This window comes from Diorhabda carinulata, chromosome 2 (assembly GCF_026250575.1).
Source record: "Diorhabda carinulata isolate Delta chromosome 2, icDioCari1.1, whole genome shotgun sequence".
Taxonomy (NCBI): domain Eukaryota; kingdom Metazoa; phylum Arthropoda; class Insecta; order Coleoptera; family Chrysomelidae; genus Diorhabda; species Diorhabda carinulata.
In genome coordinates, this window is record NC_079461.1 from 11,977,662 (window position 1) to 11,997,160 (window position 19,499).

General features: G+C 32.3%; 1 protein-coding gene across 5 annotated transcripts in view; it reads left to right on the forward strand.

Annotated features, from left to right (window-relative positions):
- The window catches only part of LOC130903447 (uncharacterized), a 480,490-nt gene that overhangs the window by 354,535 nt on the left and 106,456 nt on the right, over positions 1 to 19,499 (forward strand). For all 5 annotated transcript variants that reach the window (XM_057815547.1, XM_057815548.1, XM_057815549.1 and 2 more), the window contains one exon: positions 1,178 to 1,270. In XM_057815547.1, the coding sequence (XP_057671530.1) occupies positions 1,178 to 1,270 (93 nt within the window). The remainder of the gene's footprint in view (positions 1 to 1,177; positions 1,271 to 19,499) is intronic.

Below are 19,499 nucleotides of genomic sequence, written 5' to 3' on the forward strand. Positions count from 1 at the left end.
TTTAGCACAATCCGAATTAGTTAACAAATGAGGAACAAATTTTGAACTTACTTTTCCACCTACAAATAGGAGATGTTGCCGAAATACTTGACATTTGAAAAATTATCTTTGTATATCATTTTGCTATCATTATTTTTTGTTCCGATATTTTTATTTTCTACTCTTCTCTTTTTATTATAGTCATCGTATCGACTCCATACATCATCGCGATTTTTAATTTATTTTCTTCTCAGTTTTCATTGCTATAAATTTGTTCTTAAACAGAGCCTGATTTGCAATTTTATCATACTTGAAGTGCCAATTGCAAATTAAAACCAATCACTGATTCTAAAACATAATCAATAGTTTTGTATCAATTTCATTCTGCAATATTTAACTTAAACTTCCAAAAGAAAAATGAATCAGCGTTACTGTCTAAAATATATCATTTCCTTAGTCAAAATTAAATAATGTAGTTAGTAAATAGCTCTGTTTGCGAATCAAAACGGATTCCCAACCCCATACTAACCAATATAAAATCGAATACGCGTGCTTGATTCGAACTGGTTCCAGACTTTACCTGTTACCACGAACGTTTGAGGACTACAGTAAAAGTTTACTTATCAACTGCATGTTCCTACTTACTATTGTATATTTTTGTTATTTGTATGTTAAATCTTCTTAAATCTTGAAACGTGGATGAATTTAAATGAAGTAAATAGTTTAGTTCAACAATTCTTGGTATATAAGAAGTATAACTCGTAGTTGTAAAAAATCCTATAACTGCTAATTTGGTATCAATAAGTAACTGTTATTGAAAATTCAGAACTAAAACAACTACAAATTTTGATTTGGAAACAGACCCGCAGACGAAGTTATTAGCTCTTGTACTATATTTATTTCAACGAGGCGTCAATCAGTCCAATATTTCCACTTGTTTGTTGCTTTCCCGTTGAAAACCGAATATTTTAGAACATCTTTTTCTCGGAAAAAATACATTAAAAATTTCACTGATTCATTTAATCGCATTTATATGTCATCACTGTTTAACAATAATTTTGATCTATTTCTGGGTTGTGCTATATATTTTACTAATGTAGCGACAATTAAGTAAACTAGAATCATGAATATCAGTTGCCATTCAATTAAAATAAAGTATCTGATCTCAACATAAATAATTATTTTTCTTTTGTTTTAGGTCGAAGACGACTACATTTATATCATCACAAATATCCGCCTCCTTGGGCTTTCCTGTTATTAGTTTTAGTATCTTCATTAATTAGTATAGTAGGTAAGTAATTTTCCACAAATCTTTCATTTAATTTCATGCTCACATTGTTTATATAATTAATTGCTGAAGCTACCATAAAGTCACTCTTTATGTTTAATTTATGCAATTTTCATAAAGTTTTTCACTACAATTGTTTTACGGTTGATCTCTGAGGATGTAGTATTCTTTGAAAGCTCTTCATATGTATAAAGCTTTTACTTAATGGCTATTCATACACATTTTATAGACATACTTTTCCATTTTAATATTTGCAGTTTTTAATACATAATTATTATGATTGTATATAATTCATGATAACTAGTACAGAACACAATTTTGTAGAAAATAATTACCACACATTCAATTTTCACCTCCTGAATCTTACCCAGCAAAACTTAATTTTTAAATCACTATACATTGTAAACAATAGGATTTCTATGTATCATCTATCAGTTAAAATCCATTACGTCCTCATGAATCTCAGTAAATTCCAATTTAGCCTGTCTGGGCCCCTGCTACAAAATGATACGGCTATGAACCGTTTAATAAATTGCGTGCTAGTAATATGTGATTTATAAATTAGATATAAACTCTTTGGGTAGACTTATCGCTAATGCATGTAATGCAAATTCATGATAATGATATTACTGTATTTGAGTATTTTTTTCATGAAATATCTATTAATATTTTGTACATAACTACTCGAAAAAAAGTTTCATTAAGATACTGAATAAATATTGCAATTTTCCCTTAAATGTATTATATTCCATCGTTTTATATCATCTAGATCATAATCTTCTTAATTATGGGAAACTTAATGCTAATTTCCCCAACTGGGTGGTATATTTTGTCATATAGAGTGGCGCAATAGAACGTGCATTTATTATGTATAAGCTAAAAAAAAATAAATACATAAGGTATTGTTGAAATAAAAGTTTTGATGATTAGGTAATTAAATGAAGTTTATTTTTTAAAAATAACTTCATCTAAATAACGGTCCTCTCGAAGACGGCACTCCTCTAAACGCAAACGCAGATTTGTGAAAAATCTTGTCAATAAATCTCGGGTGATTGCTGCCATTTCCTAGCGGATATTTTCCTTTATCTGACTAATGTTTCTCTGATTGTTTATGTAGACTTTATATTTGAGGTGCCCCCATAAACAAAAATCAAGAGGCATCAAGTCAGGGCTACGTGGGGGCCAAGTGATATCACCTCTTTTGAAAATTAGTCTTGCAGGAAACATTTGTCTCACAGCCGCCATTTGATGTGTGACAGATCACTCCGTCTTGTTGGAACCAAGTTCTCGAATACGCTATTCTTGATCTCGCAAGTTCTGCAGTCAAATATCCCTCTAACATCGCAAAATAGCGGTCAGTGTTAACGGTGATGTTTCGTCCTCGTGAATCTTCGATGAAGAAAGGGCCAATAATTCCTTTGCTTTAGATTGTTGCCCATACCGTTAATTTCGGAATATGCAGTGGTTTTTGATGCTTCATTTTCGATTTTTTTCGGTCCAATAACAACAATTTTGTCGGTTTACGAACCCATTTAAATGAAAATGAGTCTCATCGTTGGATCTCGAGGTGCATTCTATTTAATGATTGCTTCAATATTCCCACGTAATCAGCAGTTGATTACTTCAGACAAGAATCCTTCCTTTTTATCAACAGTAAGGACACAGCAGACATTAACTTACTAAGGCATTCCGTCCGTACATATTAGTGTTCGTATATGATTTTGTTATGTTGAAGCCATTTTTGCAATGTCCGAAGACGTTATTTTTTTATTTATAGCAGGAATTATTTAGGCTATACTTACAATCGATGAGAATTCGGGCTAAAATGTGTTGGATGAGTTTCCAAATATAAATTCTAATTCTTTATTATTTAAACCCTACAACAAAATAAACACTGGTATTCACTAGTAGTGTTGAGGTCTGTAGCATCTTTCTCCAGCTTTTGCTGAGCTATATCTTTTTTTATGTCTGTCTTCATGTTCCACAATCACTTGGTCTCCAACATCAGAATTATCAATGAATCCTTATTCGTATTGAAATAATCAAATCACTTCAATTGCAACCTCGAAGAAACACAAAACAGATCGCTCTGATAGTTTTGATGCCGGTCATGTCCTGACGTGGTAGCTGCTGCCCGAAATCACATCAACCGTGTTGAAACAAGATGTAACAGGTTTAAACCCGTTCCATTTTCTTAGCCTGCTGCAATAGCCTCTTTATTCATCAACAAATTTCATAAGGGGGTACTGAAACGTTTGTGGAATGGCTTTTGGTCGCTAAGAGACTTCTTGTCTCACCAAATTACTAATCAATTTACCCCTTAGGATAGATACTTGGAAATAACTAAGTTTTACTCTATAAAAAGGGTGAACTTCGGCATGGCATAGTTACATCTTGATGGAGACTCACACAGTAGATTTTTCATGAATGTACGCCAATAGCAGGATTTAGGAAACTGCAGTAGGAGTTATGATTGGCACAATTTCTTGAAGTATTGATACCTTGCTTCATAACTGTTCAATGATTTTTCCTTGATTGTTGATAAATTAACAATGTTTATGATGCTATAAAAACTAGTCAAAACAAAATTATCCAATCAAGTCCATAAAGTTCCAAGAATAAATTCTGCGAAAAGAAAAAATATTATATACTAGTCACGAACTTCATAGCCAGCTACCACTGGAGCACAAAATAGTTGGCGATTAGTAAATGTTACTTTAATCCCTTATACAGTAGTGTAAATAACTATTTATTGATATTTATCATTTACATAAGAACATTCATTCAACAAATACTTTTCCATTGACTAAAAGCACAATATATCAAATTGCCCCCCAATAGAAATGTTGATCTTGTGGCAACAATTGAAAACCTTTGCGGAGATGGATATAAATCAAATATAATAATAATGATAATGTAATTCAAATCATACTTTTTCACATGAAAAAATTGATTCATTTGGCCGGTTTTTAAGAAATATCTGTGCCGGTGTCGGTTACAACGATGGAATAAGAGAAAGGCAGTCCAAGGTAATACTTTGTTGAATTTGAATTCTGTTACCTTTTTGTAAATTAACTCTTCGTATTTCTAGATTACACCTCGTATATCATAATTTAGAGGAGCTATTTGTAAACTAATCGAATCTTCAGAAATTATCCAACAATATAATAAATTGCCAAAAAAAGAAACCTCTTACAAACCTTACAACTTTCCAGTAGAGTTAACATCGCGATTGTAAATTGTTCTCTTTCATGGCAGAAACATCCATTAACTTTTTTTATTCTCTTGAAAATACAAATAGAGTAATACCTTCAGAGAATATTAAGTACTCCACTTTCCCAAATATTGCACGCTAGATTAGAATTATCGATAATTGCTCGATAACTCTGAACAAGTCGAAGAATGATTGATGTTTTCGCATTTTTGGTTTCTATTTTTTTTTAAATAGTAAGTCACATACATAAATTATGATTTATATATATTGAGATGATTCAGGCATTTGAGAAAATGATTATGATCGATCTAGGATAAGATGATTTCAGATTTTATAGAGATAGAAGAAATGTTTGTAGTTAAACATCCTAAGTGTGTTTAGGTATTAGATCTTATCTTCTCATAGTTCAAAATATTATCAGTGTCATCTATTTTTGTATAAATTCAATTGTATATAGACAGTCGGTCTTTTCTGTTCTTTTCAATCTTCTCATTTAGTTTTATAGTTTACCTTCTTCAGCTTTTCTTGGATCTTATCTGCTTGTTTACTATTAATTGCTTCTCTCATTGAAGCATTCCTGTCATTTTTAAGCCCTTGTTTTTCTGTACATTATTCGCCCTTAATTTGCTTAAATATAAAAACAGATAAGGTTAAGGATCTAATAAGTTGATTCAGACAAGAAACATCACCTGATGTTCAAGCATAATCATACGTACGTATATAGAGGGTGTTTCTGAATTCATGGGACAAAATTCAGGAGGCGATTGCTCTTATGAAGTTGACATGAATTTTTTCTACAACAAAATTTCCTCCCCCTTTCCGAGATATAACCCTTAAAATGTGGTGACTAAAATTGAGTTTTTTATTTTTTTCTAAACGTGTACCGCAATTCAAGACACGTAGGCTACGTTTTTTATCTTAGCTAGAGGTGATCATTTCCAGCATTTATTATGTTTAAGTTTACACCCTTACTGTTTACCAGTTAATTCATTGAAAAAATTATAAATTATAGTGTTTATTTTTTTTCTCTGTAGATATTGGTTTTGAGAAAAAACATTAAAAATTAAAAATATTTTTTAACTGAACAATTATTTAGAGTTATAATATTATTTCATAAAACTTCATCCTTAAAAAAAGTTTTGATACGAATTGTAGTAAGGGTTGCTAATTTCAACCCCATGTAATGTAATAGGAATATTGAAACAATACCCGTAGTTAGCCCTTTACGAGTGTACGAAAACTACAGAATTTCAAGTTTCCACCTTAACTTAAATTTTAGAAAAAAAGAGAAAAACTCGATTTCGTCTCATTTTCATGTCAGATTTGCACACTTGTCAAAGATCAAAATATCTAATCATCCTGATTGGATATGTAAGAAAAAAGTACAACCCTTCACATTATATTAAACTGTCGTCTTCCAATACTTGCAATATTAAATATGAAAGAATTGTTAAATTCCTCAGAATAGACAGGGTGTTTCTAAATTTATAACAGAATTTTCTAAGCGCACCCCTTTTCGAGATATCGCTCTTAAAAAGTGGTGTCTACAATTGAGTTTTTATTTTTTTTCAGTAAAGCTAGAAAATTTTTTTTAATTGAATTATATTTTTACTTCAAAAAAATTTTAGCAAAAAGAATCAAAACTCTAATTTAGTCACCACCTTTTAAGGGTGGACTGAGGAAAGTTTGTTAAAAGAAAGACCCATCTTCATTTCATACGAGCAATCAGTTCCTGAAGTTTGTGGTATCAATTTAGGAACACCCTGTATAAATTTCGTAAGTTTTATACTTCAAATATTTGTATGATGAGCATAAAATAAGGGTTATACCGTGTGAATCTACAGGACAAGCTTCGAATCTGCTGAGTATATGAGGCTATAGCTACATCCCACAGAAATATTACTTTTTAATTAAAGACACTTTCACGAGATATGTGGATTTAATCCAATCTTGTGCATACCTGCATACCTCTTGTTGAGTTCTAATACTATACCCAACAGCATGCATTTTGATTGATAGCACTTTAACAAAAAATTTTGGTTAATACAAGTAAATTTTAAATTAACAAAACAGAATTGTATGCAGATATCTCTGAGTGTACGAGATCTTGCTATTAAATATCGAGACTGCGTGCCTAGAGGGTGCCCTAGACGGGTGGGGTAAGAAACGAGTAGTGCGTTGGGTATCTAGATATCTTATCTATGCACGACCCAAAACACTGGCACCCAAATCAAAAATTAAGGCAATGTTGATCGTTTTTTTCGACATAAATGGTATCGTGATGACTGAATAGGTCAGACTGTCAACCAGACTTACTATTTGTCAGTTTCGGCAACACTGCGAAAACTAGTTCGTAAAAAAACGGGCCGAGTTGTGGAAGAATAACTCGTGAATTTTGCATCAGGACAACGCACCTGCCCATAATGCGCTATCTGTGAAGCAGTACTTGGCCAGTAAGCCCGGTCCAGTGCTCGAACACCCGTCGCACACACCAGATTTGGCACCGTGCGATTTTTTTTGGTTTCCGAAGATAAAATCTACTTTGAAAGGAACCCAATTAGAGTCGATGGAAGCGGTAAAACAAAAAACGGTAGAGCTCCTAAGCAAAGAAGATTTCCAGTACTGCTTCGATCAATGGAAAAAACTAATGGAAAGGTGTGTGGCGAGGGGAGGGGAATATATTGAAGTGGAGCATTCGAATATAGAATAATGTTTATATTATAACCCTTATTAGTAACCATTGTCGTTAATTAAAGGCCAGACCTCGTATATGATTATTATAAACGAGTTTTCCTTCACTCTCTGAAGACGATTACGTAGTTATCAAAATGCTCGTCAAACAGTGTAAATGTCAGTGTTGGTAGTGTAAAAAATTTATTCAGTATTACAAACTAAGTATAAAATCAAAACTCATGGAATTCTTTTACTTAATTTGTAAAACTTGCAGGCATTATATTTGTTACCTCATTATTCAGTATTTTCTTTATAGGTCATTGAATGTTTAATCTGTTAACATACCAGCATAGAAAAAGTCCAATTTCCTTGTAACAATAATAATAATTCGCATACCACAAGTTACTTGTAAATTTCTATATTATTCTATGGAAGAAGCATCAAATATCCTAATAATAGAAGTTAGGTAAAAAATATTTAACACAATCGTCAGGCTACATTTAACACGTATTTAATTTATATGCAAATACATGCATCGAAATATTAATTATATTGAACATAAGAAATTTATTCTCAGTTGAAGCCGTAAATAAAGTTTCCTCACAATTGAAATAATGAGGATTCGTGTTTATAGTCCAGGAGGAATCGGCGCATCAGTGCCGAAAACTATTCCGCTTCAATTTTTTTATGCCATCCTCATCAAATTGCCCTACTGATGATATAAATGCATGTTGCCATGGGGCAACCTCGTGCCATATTCTGTAAACCGAATTTGTTTAAACAATTGCAAGGAATTTTTCAACCGGATAATTTTTTTTTAATTATTTATTGAAATCCAATTGAAAATGAATTTTGCGATAAGGTTAATATTTTTAGAGATATGAAGAAAAATCCCAAATTTTGGTACTATTGAACCATGAAAATATATTAAAAAAAATAGAATATAAATATTTCTTTTTTTAAAACTTTAAACAGTTTAAACAATAATTAATAAAATTCTTAATAGAGATTTGAGAAAATTTCATTGGTTATACCTGTTTTTAATTGTTAATTTCGAGCACTCACAAGCTTATCTTTAAGTATCGCCCTCTATCTCTGACTCATGTTATTAATAATTAAATTATCTACAATTTTTTTTTTGATATTTTTTTTCTGGAATAAATTGTAAGTTGGAGTTTCTGGAACCGATGGCGATATTTACACTGAACACACTGTTTACATCACCAACACTTACAATTACACTGTCTGATGTGTTTACCTTCAGTCTCTGAAGATGATAACTTGGCTATCGAAACGCACTTCATACAGTGTAACTGTGTGTTTGTGTAGTAGTGATGTAAACAGTGTGTTTAGTATGAAATCAATTTTACAAAAGTTATTCAAGCATGAATCGGAATATTTAGTTTAAATCAATTTTTTATCAGTTTATTGTTTTTTGTTATTATAGTATTAATTTATGCATTTTTATCAAAAATAATAAGATATAATGATATTTGAACATTTTTTGGAATGATAATTATATACTCGTATAAATAATAAAAATATGTTGGTATAAACTTGTTAGCGCGCGAAATTAACAATCAAAAAACCAGGTAAAACCAATGAAATTTTCTCAAATCTTTATTGAGAATATTATTAACTATTGTATAAGGAATTGGAAAAAAAAATAATTTATATTCGATATTTTTTGTCAATATATTTTTCATTAGTCGAAAGTATCCAAGTTTGAGATAAATTCATCTTTAAAAATATTAACCTTAGTCATCGAAAATTTCTTAATTGTATTTCAATAAAGATTATGAAAAATTGTTGAAAGATAACAATTCCTTGTAATTGTTTGTACAATTTCGGTTTAAGCAATATGGCACGGGGTTGTCCCATGACAACTTGGGGAGAAATGCTAAAGTTTCTCTATATAGGTAATAATAGCGATCATAAGAATTTGGTCATTTTCAATGCATGACTCGGTACATTGGTGCTAGAATTGTTGGTGTACCGACAAAATAACTGGCATTTCAACTTGCTAAAAATACTTCAACCTAATCAATAATCCTCGTGCTCGTAAGAAGTGAATGTTCAATAATTTGGGTCTCTAGGGTTCTACAAACTAAATTTCCATACTTAAAACTTTTAGAAGCTTGTACACGCCACTAAATTCAATCTACTTCTCTCTGTTGATTATCGAACTGCTAGTGTATTGACCCCTCAAATTAAAAATTTCCTGATTCCAGATCATGTGATATTTGAAAAAATGTCACATAAAAAATATGGCAATCGATCATAATTCTTTTAAGTATACCACATGAAAACACGACATATTCTTAACGAATTCGTCACGAGAGTTCTTATGTCTACATTGTATTGTGAAATACTTTAGAACATAGTGAATTTTCTTCGTAACTTCATTGGATTTAACAAATTTGATGGGAATTACATAATACAATACTTCATATTTTTATGGGAGTTGGAATTATAACACTTTCACAATTAAAGTAATTATTAAGATGTTGATATATATTGAAATTAATTAATCAAATACAATGAATCCATGAACATTTTTGTTACCTAAAACAAATATAACTGCGGAGCTCAAGTTGCACGGTGAAAAGTCGCGGAATAAATTTCTACTAAACCACAAGAGACACAGTTAATTCTGCCTAGGAAAAGTTTATCATCTGTTTTTTTGTTAATCAGCTTTCACTGATACCTACTTTCAGTAAGAGTTGACCTACAATCTACTTTTCGTCTTACGTACATACGAAACCAGTCCCAAAATTATCAAACCTACTCTCGTATCTCAGAGTCGAAACTTCCAAGCGACCTGTGTAAGTGTTCAAGATCTCGTTTGTGCTCAGTGACGAACGTGTTTTGTTCACAGTGTTTTTCATCGTCATATTGTGTTATTGTAAAATATGATGGAAATACTGATGTTGATTCAGAAATGTAACTCGACTAAATGGAAACAAACAAAAAAAACGGCAATAACGCCGTTCAGAATAGTGGAACTAATGCGACGTATGCAACAAGGCAATTCCGAAGACAGTACCTACTTTCTAGGAAATTAAAACACTTCTGGGAACTTGTTATTTATTGTTATAGCTCTCTACTGAATAATATTATAAATTTTTTGTTTTATCGACGGTGTTCCCCAGGAATGCATTTTGTCACCCTACTCTTTTCCTCCTGAACATCAACGATGTACTAGACAAAACTCTAAACCCGATCTATAGCTTCGCCGACGATATCACTCATGTCGTCCTTCAAACTAACAACCTCAATAAAATCGGCTAACATTCAAATCCGTAGACATCAACGATCACCACCATCAATACCAATCTTGAAAATATTCTGGAGACCCAGGATGCTGTTTTTACATGATTGCTGGTACGACGCGACGGCTCAGGATTTGGTCCTGCTCGGACATAAAATATCACCAGCACCGTAAATTCGCTCGTTGGGTATTGACATTGGGAGCAGTATATCGTGGCATAGTCAAGAGGCTGACTTAGCTAAGGCAGCTTATGGTTTCATTTTTCCATGTTCTAAAGAAATTATTCTATAGTGTGAGGGCGTTTGACAAATAATCATAAAAGTTGTTTTCCATTTTGATTTGTAATTACTTTCTATTGTACCATAATCTAAAATTTTCTTCCATTTTCCTATAAATAGAAAGGTGAAATGAAACGTTCTTTTTGGGAATATGGATTAGATCCAATTAGGCATACCGGTCAACGACACTTTACGTGTGACTTTGCATTTATTCTTACGGGCAACATAGCGCTTGTACACATCGTGAGCTTTTATTGAAAGAAAAAATGCCAACACGAGAAAAACGCATAATTTTGAATTTAAGATGTTATAATCATGCCAGTTGGTCCATTTTATTAATATTTTGTTCCTAATATCTTATAATGGGCAATCAATTTATCAGATACTCAATATTCATGAATAAGTAACAGTTTTTATTCCTACCATTCATAACTTATGAGCTCATGCATACCGATAAATAATTTCTCGACAAATTTTCCATTATAAAGTTACAAGTTTCATCTTATTCATATAAAAGCAACAATTTCAAGTTTATTTATTCGATCTTTATGTTTGTTTTAAAGATGCAAATTCTTTTGATTTTTAGTTCCATGTGACATGACATAACGACTAATGCGTATCTTGATTATTTTGTTCCATATTGTCATATTTCCTTTTGAAAATCTATATACTGTGACACTGTAAAAATTATTTATCATAAAACATGACCTCGTTCACTAATACACCAGAGATTTTTCTGGCGTTGTAACAATCCTGGAAGTCCTTAAATGGAACTGCTGACAGCACCATCGCCACAGTTGTTTGTTGTTCTGATTGTGGAGAAAAGAAAGAAGTCACAGGTCTGGCAAATATGGTGTCTGGAGTAACACTGAATCTTTCTGGAAGCTGAAAAATGTTGACCCTTTTTCGACGTGTACTAAGTGGTTCGCGATAGAATACTTCATTCACTATCTGCCCAAGCGGAACGAACTACATATAGGGACCATCCAACGGCTGTCAAAGAAGCAGATTAACATCGTTCTCACTTTAGGCTTGCATGTGCGAGGTTTTTCGATTTTGTACTGAAAGTCCTGAGTTTTATTACCTATATCAATGCGATACAGTAGCAACATTTTATGTTTGTTTCAAAAAGTCTCCTGCGTTTGATATCGATGTTATTTTTCTCGTAGCGAAATATTGAAATCTGCCTGACGGTTTCGCGGTTGATTTTTAGTTCGTCTGCTATCATTCAACCGTTATCCGATGATCTTTAATGCGGGCTCATGCCAGTACACACTTCGACCGATTTCCCTCCTCGAATTTTGTCTTTCTTAAATATTTCATACCAATGATATACTTGTGTATACACTAATTGAATCGAGTTTTTCAACAATTAAAATTTAGAAGTTATGGTCTCCATTCAAGCGATAGTATATTTATACGAATCATAAACCAAACGGCGTCTTATATTTTGCGGTCTTTACACAGTAAAAGTAACCGGCCGATGTAACGTCGATTAAAGCCCTCACGGCCCTTTTCGCTGTATAATCAGATGTAGATAATGGCCGACATCGACCGAGCGGCGACCTACTTCACAAAAACCAAATTTACAGTTTTGATTTTCTCTACTCATGACTATTTCTACCATTAAGGTACATTGAAAGTAAAAATAGTTGATTGTTTGAGCAAATTGTTTTTAATCCCTCTTCTGAATTCCATATTCTCCACTATAGCCATTTATTATAACCATTTTTGTTTGTTTTTTATACTGGTACGTCATACTTTCGATTATCCACAAAACCTTTTTAAATATTTTAAATATTTTGATCTCCATTTTAAAGTAGCTCTCGCGTTTGTATAAAATATTTAATTTCTTCTTTTTTGTTAAGAAAGCGCATCGCCTTTTTAGTTGTAATCTTTGTTGGCCTTTAATGTTACGACTATACATTTCTAATTTTCTCGCCAATGTTCTATAAATTCAAATTCCACATTATCGGAAAAAGAAATTAGTGAATATTCCTATATGAGGGCTAACTCCAACAAACTTCCCTCCTATAAAAATTTTTCCTTATCCTACCTAAAAACTATCTATCGAATATCTCTCGCTACTCAATCATGCATTTAAATAGAAACGAATATGAGCACAGATATTTATTAAACTCTATTCTTCATCAAATCTATTTTATTTTCATTTTTTTACCACACCAAGAACCGGAATAGACTTAAGAAATGTTAGAAAATGTTTTAAGTGCTCCACCTAAACGACCTATTTCGTGGAATTATCTTAAACCATGTTGTGCAAGTCCAAAGGAGTGCTTTGACCAACCGTACATTCCAAACATCTTCAAGAGGGAGTGTGACTATCCGAGAGGGGCGACGCTCCTTCGGCTCATTTTAAAACTAGTCAATGACAGTCGTATCTACTAGTCCAAAAGCCAATTTTCCCTATTAACTCTTTTTTGCATTGTATAAGAATCAAAAAAATAGTAAAAACTAAATGTTCATCCTATTACTTTCAACTTCATAGAGATTTGGGAATGCCAGCAGTCATAGAAGAAATGTAAAACTTCAATCATCAAGTACAAAAACTAAAGAGACTAGTATAATAGTAAAATTATTTGCGGATGGAAGTCAAATTCTTGAATTTGACCTAAATATAAATGAAAAAGTCTTACTTTGAAGCCAGTGACGCCAGGACACTACTCAGAGCAACTTAGAGGATTTAAATATTTTAACTTGCATTAGGTTGAAATCAAATACGTAAAAAATTATTCTCCTCTTCATGTACAAACTGTTTTTTTTTCTATTTATAACATTGTGGTAACCAATTATATATATTTATAGATGATTCTCGAAATTGTCGCTAAATGCGCTTGTATTTTTTATGTGGGAATTAATATGTTAGTGACCACAACTACATGAAATGCCATCGTAACATTTCTTCGAAAACTACAAGTAGGTGGTATATAATTTGCATTTCAATAAATATTTGCATGCATTTATGTATACATTCATATATATCGTTGCATTCATTATCACTTACAACAATATCTTATTCGGTTTTATATGCCGTAACCTAATTATTGTGTTTTGGCAACGATTTAGTTGTTAATTTTCAAAACTATCTGCTTATCTTCTCATTCATTGTTTTATTTGTGTATCTCTAAATTTTCATTACATACAATATTAGTATATCCAATTCTGAATCTATACATACCTATATATAGCGTATCCTAAGTTATATGACGTAATCGATCATTTTACTCTAGCCAAAAAGTTCAAAAATAGATATAAAGGTCTTAAATATATGAGGAACAGCGGAATAGCTTCTAGAAAAATATTCTTGAAGTATTTTGGTACAGGTAAAAAACTTCAATTGTTATTAACAAAAGGAGATGAAAAAAATGGTTTTTAGTTCTTCGGCAATAACTCGAAAAATAATAATATTTAAACAATTTTGAAAATCTCCCGAAACTATATCCATTATTTATAATTTTAATTTAAGGGTGAAAATAAGGCTCCTCGCGGCTGATGTGTATTTGTGCTATTCCACACGATTTTTGAATAATATCGAGCAAATAGGAAAAAGGTATCAACAATTTAAGAGATTAGAAGTAAATTTAGGAGACAAAAGCCAAAGTTTTCAAATAAAATAATAAAACGAATTTAATGAAGTGGACAATTTGATTCATTTGAAACTTCGCTAGTTTCAAAGCGTTTTGTTACATTGAGATAAGATGGGTTTTTAACTATATTTGTAACAAATCTTTTGAAAATACAACTTGAAATTGAACTAAAAACTTCATTTGGCATATACATATACACGTACTAGTCGGAAATGCATAAATAGTTAAAGAAGATGCTCGAGACGTCGTTTTGGCGACAGTCCAAGTTCATTTCGGTGTCCACCTAAACGATCAAGAACTAGACACTGAAACTTGTGCCAAAATACTGGAGGATTAAGGCCACCGCGATCTAGACATAAGAAAGAGAATTCGCCATGGAATTTTATGAATGAACTCAAGATACTGATATAAAACTGTGGTATTTCGATATTGGATCATTGAAAACGTATTGAATGGATGTGATAACTTTATTAGTCTGAATAGAACTGTCAATAGAAATTATTTGACTAGATTCTTTTATTACGCAAACAATTAACAACTATTTGTTGCCAAAAACGAAATTAGATCAAATATATTCAAAGAAACTATCGTAATGCTTCGTGAAAAACTTTGTCCATTGATGGGGATTATATGGAGTAAACGAAAAGTTAGTAAACAAATATTTACTGAAATAAGAATGTTTACATTACTTATTCGTGATGAAAAATCTGAAATTCTCGCCTTAATAGATTATTTTTGGTAGAAATCTATCAACGATAAAAATTTAGCACATATTAGTTTTTATGAAAAAAATTCGATGGAATATACACTGAAAAACAGTTCATTCGACTAATGAGGAAAAACGTTGAAGCAAGAAATTTCTCGAGTAAATGAAATCGGGCATGGAATTGCATATTGAAAACTTGACAAAAATTTTAATTTTTTTGAGGATTTATCTAAAATAGATACAAACGAATTGAAATATCTTTTCAATGAACTAATTAGTAAGTATTCTGACGATTTGGAAAAGACGTTAGGCAATGAATGTATTCATTTCCATTATGAAATCAAAGACTCCTTAGCAAAAACGAAAGATGTACGTTCTTGCATTGCCGTCTATGGGAGTTCAACTAGTCCAAGAAATTAATTATCTCGTTTTTACGTGGAAAAAAACCAGGAAAACGAAACTTTCAAATTGATTATTATAAAAGAAATATTGCATGCAGACGATGCGGTACTGTTGGCGGAGAACGAGGACGATCTGCAAAGGCTACTGTACCAATTTAACAAAACAGCAAAAAAATTCAATATGATAATATCAGCGGCAAAGACAAAATCAATGGTTACTTCCAAGACACCGATCAGATGTAAGCTTGTGGTGGATAACAAAATAATACACCAGGAAATGAAATTTAAATATCTGGGAATCGAAATATCTGGACACGGGGACGTGGAGACGGAAGTAAGAAATCAAGCTACAAGAGCCTCAAGAGCAGCAGCATACCTAAATGACACAATCTGGCAAAATAAATACATTCGAACTGAAGCAAAAGCCCGCATTTACAAGACCGCAATCAGACCTATATTATCCTATGCAGCAGAGACCCGACCTGAGACCTCTAAAACGAAACGGATATTGGAGACTACAGAAATGAAAATAGTTCGAAGAATAGCGGATAGAACACTACTGGATAGAGAAAGGAGTGAAAACATAAGACGAACATGAGGGATAGATAATATCAATGACTGGGTACTGGATAGAAATATAAAATGGAATGAGCACATTGACCGCATGACGGAAGAACGAATTGTGAAAATATCAAGGGACAAATCACCAGCAGGACAAAGAAGCATTGGAAGACCTAGGAAAAGATGGAGTGACAACCTCCCAGGTGACTGAGCAGAGGCAATGACGTGAAGAAAAACAGGCAATGATGCCTATACACAGCAGGAAGGAAGAAAAGAAATATTTATTATTTATTTATTTATTTGTCTTATCAAAAACTATTTTTCAATTATATGTAATTTTTTCAATATAGAAATATTGGATCAAAATTAACGAAATTATTTTATCAAAAGGAGCTTAGCGCTGCAGCAAGCCTATCCATCACAATGCTAGATACTGAACACCCTGTTTACGAGAATGGTTCCAGAAGTACCTGGTCTGATTTAGAGATGGTGGTAGTTGCTTGAAAAATTTTGAAGACGACACGTTGCTTAGTATTTTTATGACAGCGATCAATATTGAAAGCTTTCAGTGAATTTGTTAACATAGGAAAAATTGGACATCGTTATGTGATACAATACTTTTTTGAGATGCTGAACTAGATTCTACTCTAGGCTAGCCTGCTCTTTCGTTATCAACAGTAAAATATTAGGTAGCAGAGGTGACGACTCCAGAAATGTTGAAGAAAATGTAAAAGCGGTATTGGATTATCGTCGACTGAAAGTGCGTGAGCTAGCAGGCATAGTAGGCATTTCAAAAAGTGTGGTACATCACGTATTAACTGAAAATTTTAAAATGAGAAAGCTATGCACAAGATGGGTTCCGCGTTTGATTATAATGAAACAAAAACACCGTTATGAAGAGAAATTAAGTCGAGAGTATGGCGTCAGTTTTTTGGGATACGCGTGGTATAATTTCCATTAACTATCTTGAAAAGGAAGAACTATCTACGGCTTTTATTATGCGAACTTGTTGCAACGTCTGAGTGTAGAAATTAAGCAAAAACGGCCGCAATTGGCTAAGAAGAAAGTTGTTTCATTAAGTCACATTGGCCAAAATTAATGAATTAAAATTCGCATGAACCATATTCGCCAGATTTAGCTCCCTGGAATATTTTCTGTTCCCAGACTCGAAAAAGTGGCTCGGTGGTCAAAGATTTCCCAACAATGAGGAGATGATGTCGGTAATTAATGGCTATTTTGAGAAGCTTGACGATTCTTGTTATTAAAAGGAAACTTATTGAACATCGCTGAGAAAAGTGTATGGTTGGTTGTGGTACTTCTAGGAACATCCTCATACACTAACCTATACCAACACTCACAATTAAACTGTCTGACGCGCATTCAGTCCCTGAAGACAATAACTTGATTAACAAAACGCGCGTCAGTCAGTGTAATTAGCAGTGTTGGTGTAGTGATAGTTTAAAATGAATATCACTAACAGCTTCAAATATTTCAACAAAACATTGTCAAACCAATATTCAGGAATTCGATATTATTCTTGTAACTGAAAACGCGTGCCTAGATGTAATAATGAAATATGTTTTATCACCTTTAGTTGTTAGATGAAACTAGAGTTTTTGAGCATTTCTGAATATTAAATTCAGTTCTCTCCCATCATACCTTAACCGCTTTAAAATATACTATGCTACTTATATGCTAGTTATTTTAATAATACAGATCCATTAATTTAAGGCACATGAAATTTTATTTTTATTCAAAATTTTGAACATGCGTGGTTTGACTTCATCCTTAACTATGGGTAGCTATGGAAGGTTTAGAAAGATTGAATGAATTGACAAAGTTCTCCGACTGAATGCTAACTCACAGGAGAAAAAGGAGAACGAGATAGCTAAGAATGACATTGGACCTAAACCATTCTGTTCCCTACGGAGCTAATCGTTTGAAAACAGAACTTTAAGAAATAGAAACCTTCAGCTAAGTACTTGAATGGATGTCTGTAGTTGGACTTAGAGATTCGAGATTGTTCCTTAAAAAGTAATCAATTAGATACATCGACGTAAGTCGCGAAAAGTTTCCATTGCGTGGTGGCATTTGAAATATATTTTGCTGATCTCATAGTTGCATTCGTATTTTTAAATAATTCTCATGAACTTTTTTGGCCTTTTACAAATATTGTTTTATTCTGTGTAATGCAACTTCAAAAGTACAAAATATTTGGTATATACAACTTCAAATTAATAGGAAGATCATCTAAAACTTCTACTTGTGTAATTATGAATATAAAAACGTATTTTATTATTCATATAATTATGCCTATCATTGACCGGAGGTTAAAATATTTAAAAAGTATGATATAATTCATTTAGTACACATCTAGTCGGTATTTTACAGACGTTGGTGTGACCATTGACCGTAGTTAACCTCTACGTAACGCTATTTATTCTTCTGTTTACTAAATAATATGCAACGAGGCTCTAACTTTTTGTCTTGACTTGGGCTAATGAAAAACTATCACACAATATTTGGTGTATTCTATAGGTAATTATGAGAAATATTAACAAAGGGGTCTTGATTATTCTTATATTTCAAAGGAAGCCCTTCTTGTTCGAAGCAGATTTTTAACACGTTGACTGCCAACTACTAAATAACTTATAATTAACGTCCCCGAGAAGATTTGCTTTACATAATTCTACTAAGGAATAGAACTTTTTTAAAAAAATCCTTCATTTTCTATACCTTTCAGTGATAATTTTGTATTCAAATTAGTATTTTTAATGATATAATCTGATTAAATAAAATTATATATTATATAATAAAAAACACTTTTTAATCGCATACACGAATGCCGTTATATGTTTGATTCAAGTAATTAATGATTTTCTTTGTATTCACTTATTTCCTTTTTTTCTTCAACAATCACATTTTTTTCAGGTCAAGCTTTGTCAATTTTGTGGATTTTCGTTGTAGAATGAGTTGTGTCCAATCGCTTTCAAATATTTTTGTTTCTGACGGTAGTATAGTGAACGTGTATACGAGAAAAACATGCCGTGAGCAGCTGAAATGTATTTTATCCACTGGTTAAACGATATATATACATGTATACTCCAAATTTTTTTGTTATAGTCTGAGAAAATTTTGATCAAATAATTGCAGGACACTAGATTGGACGACTTGGTACAATTGAATGGCCACCAAGATCTCAATACTTACCGCGATTGTCTTGGGCGACTTCTGTAAGACATCCACATGCAGCCGTGGTAAAACGATGAAATTGCTATCCTTATGCGTCGTTCAGTGGATTTCGTCCAATTTTGTTGACGAATGCTCTCCATTTCCTTCTGTTATTGGCTATTTTTGTAGCTTATACCCATGTTAAGTTTATCTATTGTAGTTCTTCCTCGATTGTTGTTCACGTCTCCACTTTCGTACAGGTCTGCCTCTTTTTCTTTTGCCTGTTGTATTTTGATTAACTGCACGTCTGGTTTTGTTTGTTGATGGTGTCCATAGTTCATGACGTATCCAT